Below are 15892 nucleotides of genomic sequence, written 5' to 3'. Positions count from 1 at the left end.
TTAACACAATCGTAAGTTTGATATCAATTATTGTATTTAGTCCAAATAAAATATGTACGCATACATAATTATTTATGTGTTTCTGTTTAGATAAATTATGAGGACAGAGAATTTTGATAAATAGGTGTTTGAACATTGTTTTCCTGTCACTGTCTTGCAGATGCCTCCCCGATACAGTGCGAAAAAGACAACTGCATGTCAGACCTTTTGTTAGAATAGACAAAATTGACATTCCGTTGTCCCGTTTTCCGCACCTCAAAACTAAACCTATTTTGCCATTTTTTTAGACAGAATATCAGAGTAAAATTTTCTGTATCAGTACGTTTTGCGTTTTTCAAAAATAATTATATTTAATAAACTATATTATATTATATTCAACTTTTCAAATTTTTATTTTCAAATATTGAATTTTAGTAGGTACCTTGGTACATGTTTATGGTTCAATTCCAAAACCATGAAATAAATCATTTTCACATATAGAATTATTTTTGCAAGCGTCAAACTCCGCTCTTCTCACCAACGGGGGCGCACTTTATGTAGGAATGCGATTCTCAAAAATGCATTAAATGTCACATAATATTATTTTAGTATTACCAAAAATCCAGTAAAAGGAAATCAATGGGTAGAAATTACAAGGAATTTAAGAAAAGAATCTGATTGGAATCCGTAAAAAGCGAATGTTATTTTTAAACATTCAAAAACGTTATTTTTTAACATAAAAAAATAACATATTTCCAATTTTTTCGTGTAATGCATTCTCGGCGAATGCAGCCTTGGTTAACGATGGAAAAAAACATTTACGCTGCTAATTTTTTTTCCACTTAATTAATTGATGATTTTAAGAACTATAAATATTCTCACGGTAAAGATCTACATTTCGCTGAAAACCGCACGTAAATCGGTTCAGTTGTTATTCTGTTCATTGATGACACACATTTGAACATTGTCTTTAATATATATATATAGATTGAGGAGGTTGATATTTGAGTATTTTTTTTTTTTATAAATTTCATAAAAGGTAGATGTTTTTTTTAAAATTCTATACATATCTACTTTTACAAATCTAGTAAATGTTATCACTGTAACTATTCAAAAAAGAGACTAACTCTTGTGCTTGGAGAGAGACTTAAACTGTTGTAGTTGTTTATTGTTTATTATAAGAGTTTATATAATTTTAAATACGAGTACATGAGAAAAAAATAAAAAACACACGATATATAAAAAAAAAACATAAAACAATAATACAAATTAAAATTTAATGTAGTTTTTACACGTGTTCAAAAAATTTCTTTGGACTTACTTTAAATTTATTTATTGATATTTTATTTTTAATAGTATTTGTTCATTAGGAATATTATTATAATTTTTTACACCTTTGAAGACAAGGCTATTTTGACCATGACTTGTGTGGAATAAAGGAATTTTAATATTATGTTGGTATCTGAGTGACTTATTCATCTCAAATTCTTTTATTTTTTCCCACGGTTTTTGTCAAGGAATGAAAATGAAAAAGAGTTAGAAGTTTAATATTTAAAAAATATGATTTTCGATTAATATTAACACTTTGAGTACCGGCCGAATACACATAGAATTTACCTTGTGCCCGGCCCATTTTTGTGAAATTTCATGCTTTGTGAAGGGTTTCTTAAAAGTGTCATAATTATGAAAATACTGGGTTAAATCAATTGAAACTTCTTAATTTATTTGAAATAATTAAATAAGTTATTTTTGTATGATAGTTTTGCCAACATTGGCCTTTATGGAGAGCCACATTGCGCATTGCAATGTTCGCACATATACAGGGCCTCACTCCTTTTTCTGTGCTTTGTATTCCGGAGCCGTGTAAACACGTGATTATAATAACCATGCGTTGTGTCCCGGTCCCGTGGTTTACCAGCAGCAAAAAAGTACTAATAAAACTCACTAAATGTCAATAAAATGCACTTTTTTAGACAGCCGGTAAACCACGTGAAAACACGGGACGGGGGGACGCAACGCATGGTTATATAATCACGTGTTTACACGGCTCCGGGATACAAAATGTTAATAATATGTAGGAATCTGTATATTTAATTGCTGCGTAGAGTGAGTTACCTGGGTAAATTATTCGGATCTCGCGTGTGAGTAAAAATGCAAAATAAAACAGTGTTTTCAATAATTGCAGTAACTATAAATCTAAATGGTATCACTTTCGGACAAGTACGAAATAATAACGCAAGGATAATGCATACACGTTTTGAAATTAAAAACTAGTCATACAAATCAATTTCGTTTTTGAAACATTCTACCATCCCTCGCATATGTGAAACCATGGAATTAAGAATGGTCCAGAAGGAGCGTAGAATCATATTTGAATACATCGGACTATGTCCAATAATTCCCCCACTGAGACACACTTTCACCGCGCGCATACTTGAAGTCACCGAGTAATATTGCCAGATCGCGAAGAATATAACCATAACACATAAGATAAAAAAAAACAATAAGTTAATTTTTCTAAAATTTTATTGTGCACATGTGGGAAATTATTAAAATTATTATAAAGGGAAATATTGTGGGAAACATTGATTGTTACAACAGAGTAAAGGGTAATTTAATAAAAATAATTAAATTAATGAACTTTGAACAAATTTTATTTTACATAAAACGGATATTTTTAATCATGTTGCATAACATTTTATGTTTTGAAGATAATGTCGGCCAAATGTCCACCACGGCGATGTTTAATCCGAGGTTCAATTTTCATTATTTCTCTTATTATATGAGCAAAGTAGGGTAAAAAATTTTACGACCCTGGCAACACTAAGGAAATTTCCATTTTATTTCTTCGACAATCTGACAGACGGAAAAATAATTGAATTTTTACTTAATAGATTTGTGACAAACACATTCATTTGATAATTACACGTGAAATGTGATTGCATCCTGTTTCTTTAAGATCCTAGCAGTATTTCTACACTTCAAAAGGACACAACACGGCATGGTTAAATTCGAATCAGGAATTGCGTACTGAATGACGTCTGTAAAGAAACGAATGGGTCAAAACGTAAACCTACTCATTTATGAGTAGTTGAGTCGCCTTCTATTTGATGTGCGTATGCGGTTTCTGGACTATTCTTAATTCTATGTGTGAAACATTTAACGAGAATTTAACAGTCTGGATCAACAACAACAACAAACATCACGCCGTTTCCACATAGGGGTAGGCATAGAGGATAGAACGCCATATCACTCTACCTTGGCATACAGGCCTCGCTTCCTCTACATTCATACATCTTCTCAAGCATGCACGCCGATTATTCCTACTTTTGACATGTCCATCTTCAAGTATTTGATGGACTCGATCGTGCCATGTCTTTCTCGGTCTTCCTCGTTTTCTGCATCCATTAACATTCGCATCGTAGATCCTTTTAGCCGTTCTTTCGCTGTCCATTCGCTCTACATGTCCAAACCAACGCAGCACCCCTTTCTTGATTCTGTCGATAATGCATGTCTCAGCCTTACACACTTCACGGATCTCGACATTTGTGCACCTATCATACATCGTTTTACCTCACATTCGCCTGAGGGATTGGATTTCGACAGCATTCAACCTACTTTCATCATCATTTTTCCAATTCCACACTTCGCTCTCATAGTTAGAGTTGACACTAGAACTCCGTTGTGAACTGCTAGTTTAGCCTCCTGCGATAAACATTTGTTTCCAAAGTAGATCATAGATCATGGAATTATAATATACCACTGTATCCAAAAGTCTGACATCCCGTCTGCGCGCATGCGTGAAGCGGCCGCGTAATGTTACCAGACCGCGAACATTGTATTAAGATAACACAAATATAAGATAATTTTGTGTATTGTTATGTTATGTTTTACGACAAAAAATATTTTACTAACTTGACTATAAAAAAAACAGGTACATTTATTCATCATCATTTTCCCTTTCCGCACCAAATGGTGCATAGGGCACTGCATTGGAACACCAATCGCAGCGTATCTTGATAATGTTTGTTACAAGAATGTAAGGTGATCAGTCTTACGCTTCGGGTACCAGTCCAGGGACAATGAAATATTCTAGTGTAAAAACACCCTTTAAAATAGTATTTCATATCAACCATGTCGGGAATCGAGCCCGAGACCTCTCGCATGTTAGGTAAATGCACTGACCATCAAACCACGAGGCCGACTTTTACTAGGCAAACGCAAAAAAATCAACAATGTTTGAGTATGTCCAAATGCTTGCAGACTGGCTGGATTTTCTCCCTAGGGAGTTGTTCATATTTAAATTTATTTCAACAGAGGGAAAACGTTTTTGGGAAGGGAATATGGAAGTCTAGGCATTTGTAAAGTGGCCACTTAAACCAGCCAATGACAGGTCATAAGCCCTGTAAATGGCTAGACTTCCATATTCCCTTCTCAAAAACGTTTTCCCTCTGTTGAAATAAATTTAAAGTAAAAAAAAAATATTATTTAGTAATTTAGTAAATAAATACCATTTAATATTATACTCAATTTTACTCAATTTATTTATTATTATTAATATTTATTCATATATATTTTGTACATTACAAAATGGAATACCTTAATTCATACATAAGGGTACTATTTGCTTACCCGGCAAAATCCATCTTTCATTATTTTGAGCAAATCGCAATAAACTGATACAATACTTAACTTCAAATTTTTTTCATACTTCAATTTTTTATTGACATTTTACATTAGAGATGAAGAAGATTTTAAAGAAGGCAATATAGTTGTCTAAGCATCTACAGGGCTTGTGACCTATCATTGGCTGGTTTAAGTGGCCACTTTACACACTGTGTAACATTTACCATTACGCCTGTTTGAACTGTTCAAATTTTATATAAAAAATATTATTTCAAATTCGAAAAATCCTTAAATCATAAAAATCTCTTAGTCTAAGAGTTTTTTCCCTGAGAAAAAATCCCTAAGTCCTTTAAATACTTTTAAAAAATCCCCAAGTCCTGACCTTAGGCTTAAGTCCACTTTTTCACAAGCAATAATTTTGTAACTAAACATGTAACAATTTTGTATTTTTTTATCTTAAAATAAAGAAGAAGAAAAACTTTACATATATTTTCAATTTTCCGAAATTCTGTCATTTAACATTTCAGGAACAAAATGAACACTTAAACTTGAAATATCTCAGAACTACAAAAATGGACTTAGGCATTTTTTGAAATTGGGCAGCCAATTATAGGATTTATTTGAGATTTTATTGTTTATGACTTTTTTACAGACTTTGCAGAATTACTTAAGCTAGGGTTTCCTAGGACAGCGGTGCCCGTATTTTAACGGCCGTAGTGAACGGTGGTGCAGTGGACAGCCGTCGTAACGGTGACTAGAGTGTGGTTTCCTAGGAAATCGGTGTTATAAGCACCATTTAACACCGTTTCCCTAGGAAACCACTCTCTAGTCGACGTTACGACGGCTGTCCACTGCATCACCGTTCACTACGGGCACCGCTCTCCTAGGAAACCCTAGCTTTAGTTTAATAACAATACACGTTCCAGCCAGGATTTGTAGACGGTACCACCTGTTTTATGTACCAATTAGTAAAACATCTAATGTTAAAAATGCTTTTTCTAGTAGGACATTTTCAGTGTACAATATAAATTTAAAGACATAGATTACACAAACATCACTGTCAGATTTGAAATTTACACAAATTTATTTTTATTTTTATTTATTTTTTTTAATTAGGTTAATTCAACAAAGATACATACTAGAAAACATACAATTTGAAAGCATTCGTCGATACAATTGTACATATTTTTAATACATAATTTTGAAAAAAAGTTGTATGTGTGTAATTATTAAATAGGATTTATTCCTAAGAGATTATTAGCAAAAGCTGAGAGAGTATCACGAAAAATGACAATTTTATTGTTTCGGCAGTATATATTATATTCCTGACACATGCGGGCCATAGGTGTGTGGTATGTAGCATTATTTGAAAACAAAGGCAGTTTGAAAAATAACACAAAAATGCATTATGTAACTTAGTAGACATTATAATAACAAATATGTACATCTCCCTTCCCCTCCTTATCCTCCCTTCATGCATCCTTGTCCTAATCCCGCCCAATTTACAATAACTTAATGTTCTTAAAATAAAAATTAAGTATTTTCATTGATTAAAAAATAAATACATGAAAACAACATTTTTAAATGTGTGAACTTATATGTATTTATTTAATATGTAATATATTTTCTTTACTAACTTTGTATATTTTGTGGAAATCTGTTATTAGTTCTGAGTTTATACACTATATCTGTTTGTTTACTATAAATATGTTTGTAGAACTGCTGGTTTCCCAAATAAAATAAAATAAAATGTACCTACATAAGGAAAATATTCCATTTTTTATTTATTTTACGTGAAATTTATAGTATAAATGATGTCAACGCGTAATGATAACAATTAAATTGATTAATGTTCCGTTTCGAATGTTTTTATCGCCTAATATACACTTGAATTTATATTACAGAAGCATTAAAGGGTTTTATATGTCGAATCAAAGGGTCCCTTACCTGCGTGGTGTAAAATGAAAAAGGTGAACACAAAGGCAGCAAAATATTTCATCTCGGATCGTTGATTCGCTCTTTTCTGCACGACAAATTGATGCGAAACCACTCCGGAACGTCTCAAACGCGGGCTCTCATGAATGATTATTCAGAAATGGCGGGACAGGAAGAGAATTATTCACGACTTCAAGCGACAGTTCGCCATGTTTTGGATTTTCTTTGACGTTTCGCGAAAAACGGAAACAGACGAGCCGCGCGCAGATTTACCCCGGTTATTCTGAATTCTAATATCTGCAAATGCATAGAAAAGAAAATTGCGCGCAGACGCGTAGCGGAGAGAAAGTTTTCGGGCCGACGCGCAGATAAAAGTGACAGGTAGATGGGGAATCTTATTTTTAAGGTGCAAATACACTTTTCTTTTACTTTATAATTATAGTTTGATAATCCATAAACCTTAGAATTAAGAATAGTCCAGAAGGAGCGTAGAATCATATTTGAATACATCGGACTGTGTACGAAAAACTCCCACTTTACTCCACTTTCGCCGCACGCATGCATGAAGTCGCCGCGTAATGTTGCCAGATCGCGAGAAATATAATCATACATAATGTAAGATAATCATATTTTAAAAAAAGACAATTTGTTAATTTCTATTAAATTTTATTGTACAAAAATTGTTTGGCACAACAGAGTAGATAAGGTAAGAGTCATTTAACTAACGAACTTTGAACCTAAAAAATAAAATAATATTATTTTACATAAAACGAATATTTTTATGTCATACTAAATAATATTTCAAATAAAATGTAGATCAAATGTCTACCACAGTGTTGTCAATTTTCATTGGTTCTCTAATTAGATAAGCAAAGTAGCGTATCAAATTTGGCTAAACTGGCAACACTAAAAAAATTACCATTTTGTTTTTTTTGACAAGATTGTGTTAGATAACAGATGGAAAAATAATTCAATTTTTAAGTAATGCATTTGCTACTTACACACGAAATGTGATCATATCCTGTTTCTTTCCAAGATCCCAGCAGTATTTCTACATTTAAACGACATTAAAACGACACAACACGGCATAGTTGAATTTAAATCAGGAGTTGCGTATTGAGTGACATCTACTAAGAAACTAATGGGTCAAAACGTCAAACTACTCCTATAAGAGTAGTTTAGTCGCCTTCTGTTTGATGCGCGTATGCGGTTTCTGGACTGTTCTTAATTCTATGTGTATAACACAAGTAAAAACACATTTCCCTTTTGATGTCTCTGGTTGCATAATTAAAATTTATTTATTTCAACAAGGCATCAAAAAATATTTCCAAGAATTACGATTTTTTTACTCAGCGATTTTTAATGGCTACCAACCGGTTTCAGTTTAATAGAAAGGGTAAGTACCTCATTTTTAAAATAATTACTGTTTATGGATAAAAAGTGGAATTTAGATAACATAATAAACAATAGTGGATATATAAACAAATTAAAAATTATTTTAAAAATAAATTAATTATAAAACCAGAATCACTGGCTTTCAATTTGGTCTTGATGGCTGATCTTAGGTAAAAATCCTGAAAATCCAATGGAAATAAGTCTGTTTGGTAATGTAATGGTTGGTGCGTTCGCCTACTATGCTTTAGATCCCGGCTTCGATTTCTAGCAAAGTCGATTTGAAATATTTGTTTAAGGTAATTTTTTAGTTTAATATTTTATTATTTTCAGACTAGTATCATATCACCTTCATGCAATAGATAATCAAGATAATATACTCTATTTAGCGTACCAATATTAAATATATAATTAAAAACTAATTTTCAACCAAAAAAAAATTGTAGAATCAATCAGTTAATATTTAAAATAATGACTGATTCATGTGATAACTTTAAATACTGTGTTACATTCCTAATATAGATCAAAATTTGTTGCAACAGAGAGGGAAAACTGATTTAAGAGGGGAATATGGAAGTCTAGACATTTACAGGGCTTATGACTTATCGTTGACTGGTTTAAGTTGCCACTTTACACATTGTGTAACATTCACCATTCTGCTTATGTTTAAACATCCACATCCACGTTTCCTCAACTCTTCCATCTGTTGACTTTTGTAAAAAATGCGGCCACTTGAACCAGCCAATGACAGGTCATAAGCCCTTTAAATGCCTAGATTTCTATATTCTCTTCTCAAAAACTCTTTTTACCAAATTCATATGCTGAAAGAGTCCAAGGAAAATTTTTAAGATTCATCAATTTCAAACTGCGTATTCCTATAGAACAAATTGACAACATGTCTTTGTTAAACTTTTTGAATTTACTTACTCTGGAGGATTGCAGGAAAATAACTGACCTAATATTTTTGTATAAAAACATTAATTCTCAATTCGATTGTTGCGAACTGCTGGATTCAATAAACATTAATACACCAATACGTAGAACTAGACAAAATAGTTTATATTATTGTCACCCTTCTCAAACCAACTATCTTTGTCGCTCACCAAAACCGCGTATACACAGACCAGGAAACGAATGTACCTCTCATATCGACATTTTTAACTCGAGTCTGTGATTTAAAATCATCTCTTTATAAATATTTAATGATGTTCTAAAGTAACGATTAACGAATTATTTGCAAAAACTGGTGTTTATTCATTTTATATTTTTTATAAATCTGCTATAAGTATGCTGTATGCTGTATAATAAGTATGCTGACATACATACATGTATGTATATATGTTTCTTGTTATTTTTCTTCTTTTTTTTATACCCATGTTTTAATATTGTTTTAAATTTTTTAGATATCTAACTAACTCATTATTTTGTATATTTTATATTGTAAAAGGCACTTGTGCCGTATAATAAATAAATAAATAATACTTTGTGATTCAGAAACTTAGTTTAAAAAATAAAAATAAAAAACAAAGATAACGCAGTAAATTTGAAATAGCGAAAATCAGCACTTAGCTCCATAGTACCTATGTACTCACTCGTGTTTATGTATGTGATGATGGAACTCTGCGCGGGGACACTAAAACGCAATGATTAGTTTTTACATTCCTAAATCATATCTTCAATGCGTTTGTTTATAACAAACTCAACAAACAAAATTATTGTTTCTTTGAAATTCATCCAATATTATGTTTTAATTTAATTTATTTTTCAAATTTCAAAATGTGTGAGAAGCAAAACTCATATTTATGTTATTTTTTTAAATAAAAATACATACCTTTATGATTTTAAGATTCTACATATAATATACTATAAGTGAATTTATCGTCGGTTAATATCGGAATTTTCCATGGCATATATGGAAATGACAATATTTCGAATATTGCCTTCAACATGGAAGACTCTTCTTACTTACTTTAAAATCTCTCTCGCAAATTTGCTCATCATTATCATCATCAAAAGCTTGACAGCCCTGGGTGGGCCTTGGGTGAATCCAGGAGTCTCCTCCACTCTTGCCAATCTGCTGCCCTTCCTTTCCAGTTCCTTACTTCCAACATTGTCATATCCGAGCCAATGCAGTTCATCCATCGCATTTTGGGCCTTCCTAGTATTCGTCGCCCTTGTGGCACAAATTTGCTTATCATTTTAACATTTTTTATTTAAAAAAAAAGAAATATTTGCGTTCTTATAATTTACACAAATTTATTTATCAATTTATTATATATACGGCCTAAGCCAATTACAACAGTTACGTAAAGAAACATAAATGCAAGAAACTGAACAAAAAGAACATAAATCTATTTAGCAAAGACAAACAAGGGCAAAAGAATAATTGTATACAATATATTCATAAAGACGAAAGACCTAAGACTTCGAGCTAAACCATGCCAATCCAACTTCATCCCACACTGTTTAGTCGCGAAGAGATCTACGAAAAGCCGGAAGATCTATCCCAAAGAATTCCAAGTCATGTGATGAATTGACTAATCTACACATTCTGGACATTGGGGCATAAAAACCAAAGTTGCTCTGAGAAGATTTTATAAATAGCTGATTTTGACTTCTGGTGACACAGTTGGGAGCATGAAAAGAAATTGATTACAACAGAGATGGGACATCACTTGTGGCATTAAGTATTTTGAAAATGCATATAAAGTCCACCAAAGTTCTACGTCTCTCCAGTAAAGACAGATTTAAAGATAGCCCTATTTCAAAATAGGAATAAATATTTCATTTTGAGGGCCATTTTCAACGAGTTGTATATAACTCGCTATTAGAAAATGGGAATCAAGTTAGGGTAGAGTGGGATTCGAACCACGGACCTTTGATCCGTGAGTCTGAGACATTAGCCACGGGACCACAACCCGATTCAATAATAATTTTAATAATAATGAGGTTTTTAATGTAATTAATATAGTAGACATCATTTGAAGTCATTATTATTATAAATATAATTCTTACGCCTTATCAGTACAAATATAACACAGTCAACGCACAGTTCCATGGAGATAACCAAGGTAAAACGACACTCGAAACACGGCACGAGGTCACCACGAGCGGAAATTTTAAAAGTGTTTGGTAATTTTTTCACCCGGTCTGATTAAAGTGTTTAATAATATGAACAAATATAATTCTAGGAGTTATTTAGAGATGTCGCTCATCAACAAATGTTCAGGGAATATTTCAATACAACCATTTTGGCCAGCCATCGTGCACTTATCAAATTATCAGCCTGTAAAGTCGAAAATGTCTAAAGACAGTTGCCCCGCCCCGTACGGGACTCGATTTCTCACACTGTCCCTAGATAGTTCCTCTGGGATTGGATAAAGGAACAATTCTGATTGGGATCCATGAAAAAATATTTTTGATTCAAAACATGTTGTTTTTTGTTTTGGTGACTATGGATACGTGTTCGTGTTACTACTTTTAAAAATATCTTACTCTATAGGCGCCCATGTGTATTAATATGTCCTTCTTACCCAGTGCTGAGAACGAGTCGCTTCCCTTGGGTCAGTTCTAATAAAGGACTTGATACCCGTAAGCAGAGACAAAACTTGAGGTGAGGAAAGTACATTCTAATCTCAAATGCGGAGAATAACCTGAAGGTGAAGACAATAGAATGTACTTTCCTCATCTTAAGTTTTGTCTCTGCCTTAAGTATGAGTCTCACAAGTGAATATAGTGTTTTATTTGTCTCTGCCCCGTGTATTCTCCACTGTCCCGTTCTTCGCCTGCGATCTGCCTGCCTTCACCTTTTTGTACCTCTTGGACCGGGTGGTAAACCCTTATCAGGGCTATGAAGGTTGACTCGCAGTCGACGTAGTCTGCTCATACCTCCCGGCTTTGCTTGGGAGGGTGGCATCCCGACTACACTAGGAAGTCTGACTGAGGTAGACGCCGAGGTAATGAACCAGTAAAAACACCTAGTAACACAATGGTAATAAAAATATGGGCTATCATTTAATAAAATTATCTAAAAAGGAGTATTAACATATCACAACAGAGATGAAGAACATTTTAGAGAAGGGAATATAGAAGTCTAGGTTTCCACAGGGCTTATGACCTGTCATTGGCTGGTTTATGTGACCACTTTACACACTGTATAACATTCACCATTCTGCCTATATTTGAACATCTTTATTCCTTCAATTCAAACCTTTATTGTTGTCGGTAAGATTCATCTAATGGAATTATTTCACCTGCATACTAGGCAACGCCTGAATATATTTTTCAATTTTTATACTTCTTCTTGGACCAGGTGGAGTCCTTGTCAACAAAAATTTGGACAAACTCAAAACATTGTTTAAAAAGGAGTAGGTATAAAAAACAGTCAATTTTAAAGAATAAAGCTTTCACATCAATTTTAAAAAAAATATTAAAACATAACAAGAAAATAACAATTTATTTCAACAGAGAGGGAAAAATTTTTGAGAAGGGAATATGGAAGTCTAGGCATTTACAGGGCTTATGACCTGTCATTGGCTGGTTTAAGTGGCCACTTTACACACTGTGTAACATTCACCATTCTGCCCAAGTTTAAACATCCACATTTCCTCAACTCTTCCATCTGTTTACTTTTGTGAAGTAAAGGAGCTGAAACCTTTATCACGTGGGTGAGATTCATCCGACTGAACCAAATTACCTACTAGGCAACGCCTGAAAACACCTAGACTTCCATATTCCCTTCTCAAAAATTTTTCCCTCTCTGTTGAAATAAATTTAAATATGAACAACTCCCTAGGGAGGAAATCCAGCCAGTCTGCAAGCATTTGGACATAATCAAACATTGTTAAAAAATAACAACTTTATTGTACAGTAAAAAAAAACCATTATATGAATTAACAAAAATAAATAATCCGATTTTCTTATTTCTGCCTTGATTGTGAACTATTTCATAACACCTTCATTTTCTGATATGAAATATTATGTAAGATAATGATTGATGTGGTTGAACTTAGCGAAAAATATATTGTTGAAAATGCATATCTTGTTTTTACGGCTTTGTTATTTTTTATATCCAATATTTTTATCCATGAACAAGTTCTTATCGGTTTTATGTAATATGTATTACTTAATAAATATCCAGACATTATCATCATTAAATTCAGTGTTATCTGCTCCTTCAAGCCAACGAGTATTCATAAATTTTCTCTTTTTTTTAAAATCATATTTTTCAAAGTACTTCATTACTCTTAATATGTCAACTAATAATTCTTCCGCTGCAGTGAAACTGTCAGTAGACTCCTTCGGGCATATGATTGTGAAAGATAGTCTTCGAGATTGCAACAGAGCGGTTACAAGATTTACTTGGACAACCGAGAACAATTTAAAAGTTCAAGTTATAACTTACGGAGCTACAATAACGAGTATCCAAGTGCATGATAGAAATGGCGTGTGTGCAGATATGGTCTTGGGATTCGATAACATGGAAGGATATCAAAATGCTTCTAATCCTTACTTCGGTGCTACGATTGGAAGAGTCGCCAATCGAATCAACGGAGGAATATTCCATTTGGACGGGATCAATTATAGTCTAAACAAGAACAATGATGGAAGCCATCTTCACGGTGGGTTAATCGGATTCGACAAAGTAAATTGGGACTACCATATAGCTGGAACTTCGGTTGTTTTAAGCTATCTATCCCAGGAGGGAGAAGAAAAATATCCCGGGGCGCTTCTTACGCAACTTACTTACGAAGTTACGTCCGATGATGTTATCAAAGTGAAGATGGAATGCGCTTCAACTAAAACGACACCCGTAAATCTTACAAACCATTCGTATTTCAACTTAGCAGGACACGATTCCGGGGCAAAAGAAATCTACAACCATGTCATTACGATCAACGCCGACAAGTTTACGCCCACAAACGAACAATTACTTACGACGGGAGAAATATTGTCAGTAGGAAATACAGTTTACGACTTTAGGATACCTCGATCGCTAGGCGATTTTATTAAACAGAATCCAAGCAACGGGTATGATACAAATCTTTGTATTACAAAGAGCGTCGATCAAAGTTTGGCTTTCGTGTCGAGAGTTGTTCATCCTAAATCGGGCCGGGCTATGGAGATCTACAGTAACCAGCCCGGAGTGCAGTTCTACACTTCGAATTTCTTGCCGAACCCTGCAGCTGGAAAGGAATACAAACCTCTTAAAGGAAAGTCGGGAGCTGCATATGTGCGCCATGGAGCATTTTGTTTGGAAACTCAAAACTTACCCAATGCGGTGAATTATAAAAATTTTCCCAATCCATTCTTGCAGCCCGGAGAGAAATATCTGCATAATGTAGAGTACAAATTTATGCTGCAAAATTAAAGTTTTATTAAAATTAAAACTTTTGATCCCGTGGGGCCGATCATCAGTCCAAAAGCTTTTATGCCGAGTATATTTTTTTGTTACTTTTAGCACCTACATCCAGGTGTAAGGTGGTGTTTTGTAAGCTTGCTTGTTTTTTTTAAGTACGACAGTTTTTATCCTAAAAACAACATTTTGTTCGTGTTTGAAAAATTTATTTTTAACTACATTATTTAAACAATTTTTGATATTTTCACTAGCTTTTTTAGCATGCATTATCCTATTTATAAACAGGCAAAAGCCATTTAATCTAATTTTAGCCAACCTGCTTCATTAAAAACCATCCAGATATTTTTTATTGTGTCAGAAAAAAAAGTTACCGATGGAATTAGTTAAAAAAAAATTTAAAAGTTGTGCCGTGCATATAAAACGTCCAAAATACAAAAATCTGATTTTTCCCTAGCCTCCAAACTTCCAAATTGTGATCTCTTTAAAAATGGTGTTATTTCGGTTAATGACTCTTGCTGAACGGCAAAACGACAAAATTATCAGTCTTACGTTTCAAGCTATGAAATTATAATGTAGTGAAAAATACACCTTTTAATTTCACTATGCCGACCTGGTCGAGCCTAGGCATGAACCCAGGCGAACACGCTAAAAATTTTATTTTTTAAATGGCAATTTTCTCAAAAATAGCGATAGCTTTCAGGGCCAGTTTTGTAACTCTATAGCTCATATTTCTTTTAAAAATTAGAGCATTAAATTTTAAGGCGAAGTTTCTCTAAAATGTATGAAAAAATTTATAAAAATGATCTCCTTTAAATGACATAACAAATTCTTCTAAATCGACCAATGATAGAGTGTCGTGATAGATTTCCAGTTTTCGGGAAGCAAACACACCAATCGAAACAACTCACCGAAGAGAACTAGTGACGTCACGCGCGGAGTAATTAAAAAAATTACAAAACTTTAAAAATCAATATTTTATTGACTGTTTGATAGTCTATTAATAAATAATAAAAATATATAAATACCACTGGACTTCCTCATTGGTAATAATAATAATGTATCTTGTCAATTTAATGATGTTTTTTTTTACATTTGTGTTTTGTTACAATACAAAGCTCTCTCAGTAACCCGCCACCCTAAAAACCAGACATGTTTCGAGGAAAATCATCCTCGCCAGGCTGCCGTACTCGGAGACTTTAAGTCTGGAGTGATTTAATTTACGAGTCAAACTCTGATTTTCTGATCACAATAATACGAGCTTTATAATAGGTGACATCGTTTAATCAGTTTAATCAAATGTAATTACAACCGAAGTTCAAAATTAGAAAATTATTTTGAATATATTTTTACATAGTGACATAAGTGGGAGCAGATAGAATTCCACAGTTGTTGTCTTTGACGGCAATGCGCATGTAGCCATCGTCTCCCCAATTTCTGGACCAGGAATTCTTAATCAGCCAGTAATCCTCACCGTGCATTGTTCCATAGCCGACAGCCAGCACAGAGTGATCCAAGTCTTCCAATTTGTTGCCGCTGTTAAAAATTAAACAAAAATATATCAAATAGTATTTTAAATGTGTTCAAATGTGAAATGTGAAAAAG

The 15892-nt window shown here is 33.3% G+C and overlaps 2 protein-coding genes across 2 annotated transcripts in view; one reads left to right on the top strand and one right to left on the bottom strand.

Moving 5' to 3' along the window:
- The first annotated feature begins 12784 nt into the window (after nucleotides 1–12784).
- On the top strand, nucleotides 12785–14728 carry LOC148272026 (galactose mutarotase). Its single transcript, XM_088240605.1, has one exon. The coding sequence runs from the start codon at nucleotides 12929–12931 to the stop codon at nucleotides 14300–14302; it is 1374 nt and encodes a 457-aa protein (XP_088096731.1). The 5' UTR covers nucleotides 12785–12928; the 3' UTR covers nucleotides 14303–14728.
- An 821-nt stretch (nucleotides 14729–15549) lies between these two features.
- Nucleotides 15550–15892, bottom strand: part of LOC148272025 (cathepsin L-like peptidase) — a 46040-nt gene continuing 45697 nt past the window's right edge. The window contains exon 12 of the mRNA XM_088240604.1: nucleotides 15550–15823. Within this exon, the coding sequence (XP_088096730.1) occupies nucleotides 15637–15823 (187 nt within the window). The 3' untranslated portion in view covers nucleotides 15550–15636. The remainder of the gene's footprint in view (nucleotides 15824–15892) is intronic.

Source organism: Micrasema longulum, unplaced genomic scaffold (assembly GCF_059751315.1).
Source record: "Micrasema longulum isolate JH-2025_06_02 unplaced genomic scaffold, ASM5975131v1 h1tg002524l, whole genome shotgun sequence".
Classification (NCBI taxonomy): Eukaryota; Metazoa; Arthropoda; class Insecta; order Trichoptera; family Brachycentridae; genus Micrasema; species Micrasema longulum.
This window is presented reverse-complemented; position numbering and strand designations above follow the sequence as displayed.

Bases quoted from the DNA above. Each gene is read 5' to 3' on its own strand.
- LOC148272026 (XM_088240605.1), top strand. From the start codon at position 12,929: ATGTGGTTGAACTTAGCGAAAAATATATTGTTGAAAATGCATATCTTG.